The sequence below is a fragment of the Salvelinus fontinalis genome, chromosome 17, assembly GCF_029448725.1.
Source record: "Salvelinus fontinalis isolate EN_2023a chromosome 17, ASM2944872v1, whole genome shotgun sequence".
In the NCBI taxonomy this organism is placed as follows: Eukaryota; Metazoa; Chordata; class Actinopteri; order Salmoniformes; family Salmonidae; genus Salvelinus; species Salvelinus fontinalis.
In genome coordinates, this window is record NC_074681.1 from 34,761,555 (window position 1) to 34,777,525 (window position 15,971).

Below are 15,971 nucleotides of genomic sequence, written 5' to 3' on the forward strand. Positions count from 1 at the left end.
CAGGGACAACGATTGACAGCTGCCTCTGAGAACCATATTAGGCTGATCACAGAAACAGACAAACTAGACACACAACATAGAATGCCCACCCAGCTCACGTCCTGACCAACACTAAACAAGCAAAACACACAAGAACTATGGTCAGGACCTGACAGTATGGATGAATGATGAGTAGTCGACGGGATATAAATAGCACTCCTAAAGAGGGAACTTTAGCTTGCATAAAACCCACATGGCTAACTGAAATTCGGCAAATAACATAAAGAGCGGCTTATTTGACGGCAAACTAACAACATGAGTTACTAATGACATAAATTACTAATGTACAATGCAAAAGGTGGATTTTATGATGTAATGTCAACTTTATACATTTCTATCCCGGGACCATTCAATTTTCAACTCACCCACAGCAATTCTCCATAGATCTGCTGTGGATTACCTAGAATCCCATACCTTTATCACTGACCATAATCCCATACCTGCTCATTGTGATCAAATTAAATGTAAACACATTAATCCACCAGGAGACGGCATAACACCCATTTTATGCAGGAATTTAACAACTTAATTACACCGTTACACTACAACCATTTCATTAAACTGACTGACTAAAACCAAATGGCTAGAGCTAACTACTATAGCATTTAGCCAAGCTAAATTTGGTTAGCATCAAGCTAGCGAACTGTTAAACGCTATTTTCGTACAAATATTAACACTAACACATTTTATCGTGATGTAACGGCTTTCTTCCTGGGGTGAAAGAGAGGACCAAAATGCAGCGTAGCCAGTGCTCAACATGTTTAATATAATAACAAGTGAACACTACAAACAACAAACAAAATAACAAACCGTGAAAACCGAGACAGTCCTATCTGGTGCAGAACAAACACAGAGACAGGAAACAAACACCCACAAAACCCCAACACAAAACAAGCCTCCTATATATATATGAGTCTCAATCAGAGACAACGACTACCATCTGTCTCTGATTGAGAACCCACACTAGGCTGACATAGAAACAGACAAACTAGACACACAACATAGAATTCCCACCCAGCTCACGTCCTGCCCAACTAAACACATACAAAACAACAGAAAACAGGTCAGGAACGTGACAGAACCCCCCCCCCCCCCAAGGTGCGAACTCCGGGCGCACCCCTAAAACTCAAGGGGAGGGTCTGGGTGGGCATCTGTCCGCAGTGGCGGCTCCGGCGGTGGACGAGGGCACCACCACTCCTTAGCGTCCCTTGAGTGGCGACCCTCGCCCCCGACCATGGTCCAGGAACCTTCACCACCTCCCCTCTACAATAGAGGAGACAACTCAGGACAGAGAGGTAGTTCAGGACAAAGAGGTAGCTCAGGACAGAGGGACAACTCCGGACTAGTGGCAGCTCCGGACTGAGTGGCAGATCATGACTGGAGTGAGGAGACGTACTGGAGGCCAGATACGTTGGGCCGGCTTCATGACATCCAGCTCGATGCCCAACCTAGCCCTCCCAGTGCGGCAAGGTGGAATAGCCCGCACTGGGCTAAGCACGCGTACTGGGGACACCGTGCGCTTTACCGCATAACACGGTGTCTGACCAGTACGACGCCCTCTCACTCCACGGTAAGCCCGGGGAGTTGGCTCAGGTATCCAACCCGGCTTCGCCAAACGCCCCTATAGCCCCCCAAGTAATTTTGGGGTGAGCCTCTCGGGCTTCCAGCCTCTCTTACGTGCTGCCTCCTCAATCCAGCGCTCCTGGGCTGTGGCTGCCTCCTTCTCCTCCCAAGAGTGGCGATTCTCTCCCACCTTTGCCCAGGGTCCTTTTCCGTTTATGATTTCCTCCCATGACCATTCCTCCTGGCACCGCTGCTGCTGTTGCTGCTGCCCGTTGCCACGCTGCTTGGTCCGGGTTTGGTGGGTGTTTCTGTAAAGGTTTTCTTCCAGGGGTGAAGGAGAGGACCAAAGTGCAGCGCGGCTAGTGTTAAACATGTTTAATACCAGAACAAGTGAAACACTACAACCAAAATAACAAATGTGCAAAACCGATACAGACCTATCTGGTGCAGAACACAAACACAGCGACAGGAAACAAACACCCACAAAACCCCAACACAAAACAAGCCTCCTATATATGAGTCTCAATCAGAGACAACGACTACCATCTGTCTCTGATTGAGAACCCACACTAGGCTGACATAGAAACAGACAAACTAGACACACAACATAGAATTCCCACCCAGCTCACGTCCTGACCAACTAAACACATACAAAACAACAGAAAACAGGTCAGGAACGTGACACGTGACATCACATATTTACATATATTATCTAAAGTAAACTGAGCCTTTGATAATAGAAAATAAAACAAAATGGATATAAAACGTTAAAAAAAATACAGAAAGTTTGGACACCCTGTTAATCCCTTCTCGTTCATGTAAACCATTAACGTTAGCAACCTAGCCTAACTCAATTAACTTACTTACAATGGGGAAAATACCAAGCAGTTTTTCACTCAGTTAAAACTGCCTTCAAACATTACCAAACTCATGGACTGTGTAATTAACCATGTTACCTTAATATTTTTAGTCATATTGCATTTTTGCACATTACATACCTGAATGAATAGGGTAAAACGATGAGACGGAGAAACGTTCGTTTTCAAAACTAGTCATTCTCCATAAGGAAGAAGAAATGTTAAAGATCTCACTAACTCACTTCATTGACGTCACAGCTCCCCTAGCAGCAGTAATTATATACATACATTAAATGTAAATACCTGGGAGGCAAAATAAACTAAATAAAACATAAAAAATATGACCATGCATATGTGTGTCACATACACATGGCATATGCTTGAGTACCACCTTGACATCTCTGATCTGCTTGCCTCGATAAATGAATACTAGAACATTGGTAGCCAGGATTAGCTATTTCAAATATGCGCAGAATACAACAAGTGTAGACCTTACCGTCAAACGCATACTTGCAAGCCTTTAACCAACAGTGCAGTTACAGAAATGTAAGAAAAGATTTACCAAATAAACTAAAGTAAAACATTTAATAAAAAATAATAAAAATGTAACACAATAACGAGGCTATATACAGGGGGTACCGGTACTGAGTCAGTGAGCAGGGGTACAGGTTAGTTGAGGTAATTTGTACATGTAAGTAGGGGTGAAGTGACTATGCATAGATAATAAACAGTGAGTAGCAGCAGTGTACAAAACAAATGGAGGGGGGGTCAATGTAGCAGCAGGAGCGTATCTCGTCTCCTAATAATTGCATAACGGTGCAAGTTAGACACGTCATCTTCTTGTTTGCATGTTTTTTTATTGAACATTTATTTAACTAGGCAAGTCAATTAAGAACAAATTCTTATGTACAATGACGACCTACCCTGGCCAAACCCTAACCCGGACGACGCTGGGCCAATTGTGCGCTGTCCTATGGGACTCCCAATCACGGCCGGTTGTGATACAGCCTGGAAACAAACCAGGGTCTGTAGTGATGCCTCTCGCACTGAGAGTGCAAAGTACAAAGAGTACAAAGAGTGTACTCAACAAGTTTAGACTGTTAAGTTTACACCATTTGATTCTGTACTCAAACGTCTGCCTGGTACTCATGATAACATGCAACATAGCACCACAACCTTTGAAGGTTTTCGTCAAGCTCTGTGGTTATTTGTGGAGGGAGAACAGTGAGGGTGGTGGGTTGAGCACCTGCAGTGAATCTGATTGGTTGCTCTGGCTCATCACATCTTGACTAAAAGAAAGAGATTTAGAAATTAGTTTGACATTGCCATAGTTCAACAACTGAAAAGCCATCATTAACATACTCCCAGAGATGGCAATATATTCAGTATTCACTGAATGAAGTAGCCTACCCATCCCCATTTACAATTGTATTCATCAATGAAATAAATGATACTATAGCACATTCAATTACATTATTATTGTAGACTACTCCTGTATCTACCTTGTACAATAACGTAATCATTGAATGAAATAGCGTACCCATCCACATTTACAATTTAATTGATCAATTAGATAAATAATACTAGCAAGCACATACAGGTACATCGTTGTAGAATAGGCTACTACTGTATCCACACTATATTAGGATACCGTCGTGATATTGTCAGGCATGATTTTAGGTCTTCGATCGAAGTTGCATATTGTACCTCGTTTCCCTTCAGTGAAAAGTAGTTATTTCATTTACAATTGAATTAATCCATTAAATAAATAATACTAGCACATCAAATTACATTATTATACACTAGCCTACTCTGCTATCGACTCTGTAAATAATATTGACTACGTGCTTTTGACAATACGTTATCAACAAAAAAGTATTGTTTTCAAATAAACCAAATTTCCCTTAACACTGTAGACCTAAATATTTTCTAACGATATCACAACTTAAATATAGCCTACTTACTCCTAAATTGGATCAAGGACATCTTGATAATTATTTTCATTGTCTCGAATAAGGAACCTATCTGGGGCAGACACTCGAAAATCGCTTCTGCCGCTTGTAAACGGACCCTCTGGAAAAGTCTATAAAATGCTCTATTCAACCGAAGGGACATCCCAAGGATCCAGAATAGCTATGAACTATGAACTCCTCTGAAAGTCATGGACACAACTCTTATTGGTTGTCTGATGTTGAACTGGTAACAACACAGTCTGTGATTGGCTAACAACATTTAGATCTGTATACAGCGGCATAAGATATTATACCATGCCATGAGGTGTTGAGGGAAAGACAGATTATCTATAGATTGGATATAATATTTTCTAGGCCATTAGGGATAACAGGAAATACACAAGCCGTAGGCTACATCGGAATGTCTGCTTTCAGGGAACATTTTTAAGTTTCTAACATTTATGGTTGCGATTGAATTAATATAAATATAAACTATGCACATTTTAACTTTCATTAACACGCGATGCAGGCGTTAGTTCGTAAGTCGTTGGTATCATGTAATTTCAGGTGGTACGGTTGCCTAGGCTTATATATGTCCCTTATCACCCACCATAGAGTAGGGTTGATCTGAGCGTTCTGCCATTACAACTGCAGTCAAGCACCCAAGCTAACTGGCTAACGTTGGCTAGCTTGCTAACTACTTCCAGACACAAATGAGAGAACATCTCACTCTGACCATTTTACTCGCCCTAGCAGAGCTGGTTAGGCTGTTTTCATGTCATCTAGAGCGTTGGTGACAGTAACTGTGCTGCTGGCAACAATTTAATTACGCTTTTTTTGCCGACGTTTACTGACACCAGCCAATTTCAACGGGTGTTGTGCGTTCGTACAATCATAAATTATCTTGCGCTCTGGCACACTCAGACGAGAGCGCTCTGAAATCGGAGTAGAAACCAGAATATATTTACGAACGTATCCTTTGAAAAAGGAGGGCTCGTCCGGGATTTGAACCCGGGACCTCTCGCACCCTAAGCGAGAATCATACCCCTAGACCAACGAGCCAAGATACACGTTCCTGGATTTATGTACTTTTCTTCATGCGACAACAATGGCGTACTGACTTCCATACTTTTGATTATCTAGGCCTGGTTTCCCGATAGCGATTAAAACAAATAAAATGTTTTTAGTCACATGCGCCGAATACAACAGGTATACCTTACAGTGAAATGTTTACTTAGGCGCCCCTAACCAAAAATGCAGTTAAATAAGAATAAGAAATAAAAGTAACAAGTAATTAAAGTGCAGCAGTAAAATAACAATAGTGAGACTATATACAGGGGGGTACAGGGACAGAGTCATCTTGCGGGGGGGAACCGGTTAGTTGAGGTAATATGTACATGTAGGTAGAGTTATTAAAGTGATTATGCATAGATGATAACAACAGAGAGTAGCAGCGGTGTAAAAGAGGGGGTGGGGTGGGGTGGGGGGGTAGCCATTTGATTATGTGTTCAGGAGTCTTATGACTTGAGGGTAGAAACTGTTTAGAAGCCTCTTGGACCTGGACTTGGCGCTCCGGTACCGCTTGCCGTGCGGTAGCAGAGAGAACAGTCTCTGACTAGGGTGGCTGGAGTCTTTGACAATTTTTAGGGCCTTCCTCTGACACCGCCTGGTGTAGAGGTCCTGAATGGCAGGAAGCTTGCGGCCCAGTGATGTACTGGGCCGTTCGCACTACACCCTGTAGTGCCTTGCGGTTGGAGGCCGAGTAGTTGCCATACCAGGCAGTGATGCAACCAGTCAGGATGCTCTCGATGGTGCCGCTGTAGAACCTTTTGAGGATCTGAGGACCCATGCCAAATCTTTTCAGTCTCCTGAGGGGAAATAGGCTTTGTCGAGCCCTCTTCACGACTGTCTTGGTGTGCTTGGACCATGATAGTTTGTTGGTGATGTGGACACCAAGGAACTTGAAGCTCTCAACCTTCTCCACTGCAGAATTTGTAGGCTTACGAGAAATGTAAGCTTGCGAGTGTTTGTTTTAACTATATGTATTTCTTATAACGTCCGAAGCTGTAACATGCGTTTCCCAAAGCACCATACAGAGAGAACGTTCGCTAAGTGTCTTTTATTTATTTATTTTTATTTAACCTTTATTTAACTAGGCAAGTGAGTTAAGAACAAATTCTTATTTACAATTTTTACCAAAAGGCAAAAGTCCTCCTTAATAAATTAAATAACAATATAGGACAAAACCCACATCATGAAAAGAGAGACAACACAACACGACAGAAAGAGAGACCTAAGACAGCAACATAGCATGGCAGCAACACAACATGACAACAACATGGTAGCATGGTAGCAAAACAACAACATGGTAGGAATACTGATAAAATTGAAAGAAAGACAGTGCCGCTCTTAGATCAGCGTTCTCCCTTTCAAATATTACGGTAACATTTTAATTATTCCACAATACTGACAACGGATCAGCTCCTAAGAGATATTATCACATATATTTCACACATAACTATTGAGGCGGCTTATTCTAATGTTTACCCTATAATAATGCACTAAATAAAGACTTGACACATCATTGCGCACATGTAGGCTACACATCATGAAATATATTGAAGCAAAAATAACAGACAGTAACATACAAATAGCTACGCTAAATAAAACTAATTTGAATTAACAAGAAATGTATTTCAATATAATTTAAATATATAGGTATACTGTGGAAGTCGGAAGTTTACATACACCTTAGCCAAATACATTTAAACTCAGTTTTGCACAATTCCTGACATTTATCCAGAGTAAAAATTCCCTGGCTTAGGTCAGTTAGGATCACCACTTTATTTTAAGAATGTGAAATGTCAGAATAAGAGTAGAGAGAATGATTTACTTCCGGTTTTATTTATTTCATCACATTCCCAGTTGGTCAGAAGTTTACATACACTCAATTAGTATTTGGTAGCATTGCCTTTAAATTGTTTAACTTGAGTCAAACGTTTTGGGTAGCCTTCCACAAGCTTCCCACAAAAAGTTGGGTGAATTTTGGCCCATTCCTCCTGACAGAGCTGGTGAAACTGAGTTAGGTTTGTAGGCCTCCTTGCTCGCACACACTTTTTCAGTTCTGCCCACAAATTTTCTATGGGATTGAGGTCAGGGCTTTGTGATGGCCACTCCAATACCTTGACTTTGTTGTCCTTAAGCCATTTTGCTGCAACATTTGGAAGTATGCTTGTGGTCATTGTCCATTTGGAAGACCCATTTGCGACCAAGCTTTAACCTCCTGACCGATGTCTTGAGATGTTGTTTCAATATATCCACATAATTTTCCGTCCTCATGATGCCATCTATTTTGTGAAGTGCACCAGTCCCTCCTGCAGCAAAGCACCCCCACAACATAACGCTGCCACCCCGTGCTTCATAGTTGGGATGGTGTTCTTCGGCTTGCAAGCCTCCCCCTTTTTCCTCCAAACATAATGATGGTCATTACGTCCAAACAATTCTATTTTTATTTCATCAGACCAGAGGGCATTTCTCCAAAATGTTCCCATGTGCAGTTGCAATCCGTCGTCTGGCTTTTTTTATGGCGGTTTTGGAGCAGTGGCTTCTTCCTTGCTGAGCGGCCTTTCAGGTTATGTCGATATAGGACTCCTTTTACTGTGGATATAGATACTTTTGTACCTGCTTCCTCCAGCATCTTCACAAGGTCCTTCGCTGTTGTTCTGAGATTGATTTGCACTTTTCGCACCAAAGTACGTTCATCACTAGGAGACAGAACGTGTCTCCTTCCTGAGCGGTATGACGGCTGCGTGGTCCCATGGTGTTTATACTTGCGTACTATTGTTTGTACAGATGAACGTGGTACCTTCAGGCATTTGGAAATTGCTCCCAAGGATGAACCAGACTTGTGGAGGTCTACAATTTTTTTTCTGAGGTATTGGCTTAACTGTATGTAGCCTGCTGTATTCATCTATTCATACAGTCATCTTTTTTCCAGCAAGCTTTCATCTGATTTGGGTCCCTCTTCTCTTTAAGCCATTACATTTGTCACATAAAATGGCCCAGGTGTCTTCCTTCTTTTTGACAGTCATGTTGTCTGTCTTTTTATCCTCCAGTACGTTACTAAATTCCTCCATCGTCAGCTCCGACAATAGTTATTTTTCATAAGCAGAGAAATGTGAACTTCTTTGATGTGCCATGATCAGGTGGCAAGCGGACAAATAAAACATAGTTAAATAACTTTAAGTAATGACAATAATAAATAATATTGTATGCTAGCTAACTTGGTTTATAAACTAGCTAGATACAGTAGCTAATGTTAGCTAACAAATTAGTTTTCTGTCTAGTACTGGCAAATAACAGATTTTAATTCACATCAGCCAACCCATGAGAACCTTTCACGATGGAGTTGCAGTAGGTCTAATGTTACATTGTATATTATAACAGCAACTTTGTGGCCTCATTTGTCAAGTAGGCTAGATACTTAGTTTCAACTCACGAAATACCTCATATATTGGTGTAACATGTCACTAATCATAGTTTAAAACCGATCCAGATTTAAAATGAAGTGGTGCAACATATCTCTGATTAATTATAAACCTAGATTTACAAAACCTAGATTAGCTCTAATTTACACCATGTTGGTGCAACCCACCCTTAACGATGCTCCTACGAAGGTTCTAATGATGAACATAGCCTTAAAGGCCCTATCTCAAAGTTTATTTGTCATGTGTGCCGAATAAAACAAGGGTAGTAGACCTTACAGTGAAATGCTTACTTACAGGCTCAAACCAATAGTGCGAAAAAAAGGTATGTATGTGTGTGTGTAGGTAAGTAAAGAAATAAAACAACAGTAAAAAGACATTTGAAAATAACAGTAGCAAGGCTATATACAGACACCGGTTAGTCGGGCTTATTGAGGTAGTATGTACATGTAGGTATGGTTAAAGTGACTATGCATATATGATGAACAGAGAGTAGCAGTAGAGTAAAAGAGGGGTTGGCGGGTGGTGGGACACAATGCAGATAGCCCGGTTAGCCAATGTGCGGGAGCACTGGTTGGTCGGGCCAATTGAGGTAGTATGTACATGAATGTATAGTTAGAAAGTGACTATGCATATATGATAAACAGAGAGTAGCAGCATAAAATATGGGTTGGGGGAGGGGCACACAATGCAAATAGTCCGGGTAACCATTTGGTTACCTGTTCAGGAGTCTTATGGCTTGGGGGTAAAAACTGTTGAGAAGCCTTTTTGTCCTAGACCTGGCACTCCGGTACCGCTTGCCATGTGGTAGTAGAGAGAACAGTCTATGACTGGGGCGGCTGGGGTCTTTGACAATTTTTAGGGCCTTCCTCTGACACCGCCTGGTGTAGAGGTCCTGGATGGCATGCAGCTTTGCCCCCAGTGATGTACTGGGCCTTACACACTACCCTCTGAAGTGCCTTGCGGTCGGAGGCCGAGCAATTGCCGTACCAGGCAGTGATGCAACCGGTCAGGATGCTCTCGATGTTGCAGCTGTAGAACCTTTTGAGGATGTCAGGACCCATGCCAAATCCTTTTCGTTTCCTGAGGGGGAATAGGCTTTGTCGTGCCCTCTTCACGACTGTCTTGGTGTGTTTGGACCATTCTAGTTTGTTATTGATGTGGACACCAAGGAACTTGAAGCTGTCAACCTGCTCCACTACAGCCCCGTCGATGAGAATGGGGGCGTGCTCGGTGCATTGTGTGCCCCCCACCAAACCCTCTTTTTATGCTGCTGCTACTCTCTGTTTATCATATATGCATAGTCACTTTAACTATACATTCATGTACATACTACCTCAATTGGGCCGATCAACCAGTGCTCCCGCACATTGGCTAACCGGGCTATCTGCATTGTGTCCCGCCACCCACCAACCCCTCTTTTACGCTACTGCTACTCTCTGTTCATCATATATGCATAGTCACTTTAACCATATCTACATGTACATATTACCTCAATCAGCCTGACTAACCGGTGTCTGCATGTAGCCTCGCTACTGTATATAGCCTGTCTTTTTACTGTTGTTTTATTTCATTACTTACCTATTGTTCACCTAACACCTTTTTTGCACTATTGGTTAGAGCCTGTAAGTAAGCATTTCACTGTAAGGTCTACACCTGTTGTATTCGGTGCACGTGACAAATAAACTTTGATTTGACTATATTTGATAGCTAGGGCTAAAGTTTTACATAACATAAGGAAAATGTTGATACTATTTTTGTCATTTTTGCATTGTAGCCCACACCAATCATAAATATTTTACTTTTCATTTAAGTTTTGGTTCAGAAGATCATGATAGGGTATTTAATCTGTAAATGTCATGCATAATGTATTTGATAATGGTATGTACAGCTAACTGCCAAAATAAAGGAAACACCAACATAAAGTGTCTTAATAGCTTCAATGCACCTAAAAAGCTTACTTTCGAAACTGCAGTAACTGCTGTTGACTGTGGTGTTTTGGATGCATTACTTGCATAATAACTGTAGTTGAACTACAGTTATACTGCACTGCAACTGCAGTTACACAGCAAAGTTACCGCACAAAAAAACTGTGTTATTTTGGACAGCATTTGCAGCATACTGCAGTTGTACTGCACTCTAACTAACTGCAGTAAGTAATACTGCTCTCTGACTAATCTTTTTTCATAGGGACATAGATTCAACAAGTGCCTGGCATTCTATTGGAGCATTGTGACACCATTCTTCCACAAGAAATTCCATTATTTGGTGTTTTGTTGATGGTGGTGGAAAATGCTGGCTCATGCACCGCTCCACAATCTCCCATATGTTCAGTTGGGTTGCGATCTGGTGACTGAGATGGCCATGGCAATTGTCATGCTCATCAAACCATTCAGTGACAACTTGTGCCCTGTGGATGGGGCCATTACCATGGTGAAAGCACTTGCTTTCAATACACTTGGTATCCTCATTTATTCAACTGTTTCCATTATTTTGGTACTGGCAGTTACCTGTATGTATGTATGTATGTATGTATGATGTTTACAATGATGCATGTAATCAAATCTGAAGGTGGTAGCTAATTCTTACTCTTCTACAACATTTCAACATTTGGTTAGAATAAGGCCAATAACGTGTTCTTCTGCCATACAAGTCTAACATTCCACTTACAGAAATCATACAGATGATTTCAGCGCGATTTGTACTTTTTAAAATATGCCAGTCTGCAAATATTATTGGCATATGGAGGGCGTGTTCGTAAATTCAATCTGGAGTGCCAGAGAGCGTTCTGAGCGTTCGTAAATTCAGAGCGTCGCCAGATTGTCCATTTGTAAATTCAGAGCCAGACTGGACCCTCTGGCCGAGGAGTAGGATTGATCCGAGCGTTCCACTGCGTCTACGGCACTGCATCTCAGTGCTAGAGGTGTCACTACAGACCCTGGTTCGATTCCAGGCTGTATCACAACCGGCCGTGATTGGGAGTATCATAGTGCGGGGCACAATTGGCCCAACGTCGTGCGGGTTAGGCCGTCATTGTAAATAAGAATTTGTTCTTAACTGACTTGCCTAGTTAAGGTTCAATACAAAATAAATAAAGAACGGTAACGTTACCCAAGCTAACATTGGCTAGCTACTTCCAGACACAAATACTCGCTCTAGCAGAGCTGGTTAGGCTGTTTTCATGTTATCCAGAGCGTTGGTGACTGCAACTGTGCTGCTGGCAACAATTTAATTTCGCTTCTTTGCCGACACAACCATATTCAACTGGTGTTGAGCGTTTGTAAATTAATCAGTTATTCTGTGCTCTGACACACTCAGGCGAGACTGCTCTGAAATCGGAGTAGATAGCCAGAGTAAATTTACGAACGCGCCTGCATACGGGTCTTTATCGGGATATGTGTTGTCGTCACCCATTCTCAGCCATCTTGTTGAAACGGAGAGAGCCACACACCTCGAATATAAACCCTGTGCTGTCAGTAAAAGCAGAGGTAAGACAGCGAAGATTAATTGCACAGTTTTGCTATAAAATAAAGCTAAACTATCGAAACAAGCATTCACGATGTTAAAGAGCCCAGTTTTAGCGATTTGATTGCGTTTATGAGGGTTGTTATAGCAGCATGTTTGCTTGGCCTTGAGGCTTGGGACTAAAGTATGTGGGAGCACCGCATTGGATTGGAGCGAGGTGGGAGGTATTTCAGCGTTGTGGCGGAGGCCGCACGGAGGTTTGGGGGTTAAGGATTAACTTGTCAGTTCATTACTTCTGTGCGATTTTGTGACAGTATGCCTTTTTGATTGTTTTCCTTTCGAGAAACTTAGCATTTTTGTAGAAATGACTGAGTATCAATGATCGATTGTTGCTTAAAGCTTTGTAAAACTAAGTTCGCTAGCTGGTTAACAGTAGTTATGCTAAATAGTTAGCAACTATAGCTAGCAAACTAACCTCACTAACCTTATCGATATAACGTTAGATAGCTGGTCCAATAGTTAGCTAACTGTCTTATAATGTTTGAACATGGTATCATTATTGGTGGTTAAATACAGTAGTTACAACGTCAATGATTCTGAAAACGGTTTGATTATCTACTGTACAGTAGCTGTCATGCTGTTACTTAGTTAGCATGTTACTACCTATTAAACTAGTTTAGATACGTTAGTTTGCCAACCAACTTGGCAGCACAGTTGCACATTGGCTAGCTAACTACCTAGTTAGTTACCGATAGTTGTTTTTTAAATGTTAACTGTCAGGTTAGTTTCACTATCTAACATTAGCTAATGAACAGCAGTATTGCTAGTTAGCATCTAGCTAAAGTTACGTATGGGGAACGTGCGTGAGTCAGTCGGATTAGCAAGCTAATTATGGTCAGCCAAATGGGAAGTTAGCTAGCTACTGTAGTTCATGTGTTTGAAATGAAATGACGGTGCGTTATGTCACTAGAAAAGTTTGTTGTTAGCCAGGTAGCTCATTTGCGAAAATTCCTTGTCTTATAACAACGTTATACAAAATTGATCAGACATAGACATGCATATAAAGTAATTTGAGTTTAATAGTTAGACTTCATCTAAGCCTAGTACATTGTGTCTTCATGAAACATTAAAAGTCCAATAGTATTGGCTACTTGAAATGTGTAGGTTGAAACTTGAATATTTTCCTTACAATACATTTTTTTGGCCGCAATTTGTTCCTATTCACAACCTGAGGTCACAGGCTACAGTACTGACAGTGACATACTGTTTTGAATGTAATAAATCATTTGTGACGGGTGTTTTGGTGTAGGATTCATTTTGGGGGGGGTTTTTGACAGGAGTTGGCTTTTTTTTTTTTTTTTTTTTTTTTTTTTTTTTTTTTACTACAAATAATCAATCAAATTCGAATGTTGATTGGATGTAGCCCGCATGTGGCTTGCAACAGGTGAAAAGTCCATCCCATGCATGCTTCCTGTTTATCCTATAGGTAGACAGATTGCAGTTTGAACATACCTTTAGGTAGCTGACTAAACTCCACAGTGAAGGAAGTTTCTGAACAACTCCATCAACAACGGAGTGGCACAGAGACCAGGCTTTGTGGAATTCAGATCAGACTACATTGACTGAACCAAGGTCAATATTAAAAATAAATCTATTATGAAAGCTCACCTTGTACGTATGTTTGCTGAAATCCATACCTTTTTTATAAATGTTAATCAAATACAACCACCACCTGTTTCCTTGTTGACTTAATTGGCGCATTTGTGCAGAGTTGCCATTTTAGAGCAACAGCAATGAGCAAACAGTCAGTGGTTGCATTTTATTAAAGGAATACTTTGGGATTTTGCCAATGAAGCCCTTTATCTACTTCCCCAGATTCAATGTTAGCAGATCCCCAATACCGCCAGTCATTGCACTAGTTAGCAATTGCGCTAGGGCTAGTTAGCAACTCCCTTCAAAATACACGCAGAGACACAAACATGGTATCCGTGAGTTCATCTGACTCTGGGGAAGATGATAAAGTGCCTCATTGCCAAAATCCCGAAGTATTCCTTTAATAAAATGCAACCACCACTCTCTTTAACGTTTATTGGAAAAGTATGGATTGCCGCAAACAAAGGCACGCAACTACAGAGGAAAAACATACTGTAGGTCCAAGGTTAGAGTTTCATAGTTAACATAATTTGAAGTGTTGACCTTGAGCAAATTGATGTAGTCGGAGCTGAATTCCACAATGCCTGGTCTCTGCTCCACTCCATTGGTGGAGTTAATCAGAAACTTCCTTCACTGTGAAGTTTATTCAGCTAACCTAGGGTCATTATCTAACTGGTCTGTGAAATTGTTTGTGATTATGGTAATTTGCATGCAAACATCCAAGTTTATTGTAGTATTTCCAGAATAAAGCCTCTCTGGGCAGGGAAAAGGAGACACTGTTGTCAATTATTGGTGTCTGAGGAACCTCTTTCCTAACTGGGCAACTTCCTAAAATGGCTTCAGTCGATTGAAATTGTACTCCTTGTGTAAGGGAGGGATGGGGCTATCCTCTGGAATGAGTTGAAATACCACACTGTAAGATCCAATCGGACTACGTCTAAAACATGAATCATTTAGGGAATTGATTGGCTGATGCAATATTTGTTACACCATCAAAACACTTTTTAACCATAATTTGGGTCTGTAATCTTTGATGACTAGAAATTGATATACGATTTTCAGTTGCATTGGCAGATTGATTACTGAATACATCTCCAAGAATATTCAACCTGAAGTGTGGTGTTTGTTGTAATAGGCTAATAATGTTGGCCCTTTCCTCCCCATAGAAGTTCTAGAAAGAATGGCAGAAACTCAGACACTCAACTTTGGACCAGAATGGTTAGTAAATATGAATACTTGTTTAGCTGAAATGTTGTATCAGGTTGATTTAACAGGGATCTGGGTTGTTAGGCTGGTTTTTCGTTTGACACCAGGTGCAGTGGAGCCTCACATTTTGAGGCCTGTCAGTTGTCCTCTAAACTTCACTTTTGTCTTTCTCCTTCTGTCCCTTTTCCTATTCCTCCCCTCCCCCACTCCCTTTTCCCCAGGCTCCGGGCCCTGTCTGGGGGTGGCCATGGGGGTGGTAGCAGCAGTAGCGTTGCCACCTCACCACCACTCTCTCCTGCATTGCCAAAGTATAAACTTGCGGACTACCGCTACGGGAGAGAAGAAATGCTAGCACTTTATGTCAAGGATAGGGAGGTGAGGCAAAGGAATTCTGATGTGTTCTAAAAGGATACAGAAATATATGATTGACATACAAATAAAGTTCTTACCCATGTTCTATAAAGTGTGACATTTAGATGTATCCTTCTGTGGAGTCATTCATTATTATTTAAAAAAAAAATATATATATATATATATATATATATATATATATATATAATGGCCATTTCCTGTAATTTGTGTATAAAAACCTGACATTGCAATGGCTCATAGACTTTCTTTTTTTGCCATCGCATCAGATCCCTGTAGACCTACATGATAAAGATTTTCTGCCCATTTTACAAGAGGAGCCCCTGCCACCGCTGGCACTTGTAGCTTTTACAGAGGAAGAGCAGGTTGGTGCTTTCACTGTT

General features: G+C 41.3%; 1 protein-coding gene and 1 non-coding gene across 9 annotated transcripts in view; one reads left to right on the plus strand and one right to left on the minus strand.

Moving 5' to 3' along the window:
* Positions 1–5,401: 5,401 nt before the first annotated feature.
* trnap-agg (transfer RNA proline (anticodon AGG)) lies at positions 5,402–5,473 on the minus strand. Its single transcript has one exon. It is a non-coding gene; the product is annotated as a tRNA-Pro (tRNA).
* A 6,694-nt stretch (positions 5,474–12,167) lies between these two features.
* The window catches only part of LOC129814206 (GRB10-interacting GYF protein 2-like), a 33,407-nt gene continuing 29,603 nt past the window's right edge, over positions 12,168–15,971 (plus strand). For 3 of the 8 annotated variants that reach the window (XM_055867160.1, XM_055867162.1, XM_055867163.1), the window contains exons 1-4: positions 12,168–12,383; positions 15,180–15,231; positions 15,441–15,594; positions 15,858–15,953. In XM_055867160.1, coding sequence (XP_055723135.1) covers positions 15,194–15,231; positions 15,441–15,594; positions 15,858–15,953 — 288 coding nt within the window. In that variant the 5' untranslated portion in view covers positions 12,168–12,383; positions 15,180–15,193. The remainder of the gene's footprint in view (positions 12,384–15,179; positions 15,232–15,440; positions 15,595–15,857; positions 15,954–15,971) is intronic. The other 5 variants (XM_055867159.1, XM_055867161.1, XM_055867165.1 and 2 more) reach the window with 4 other exon arrangements.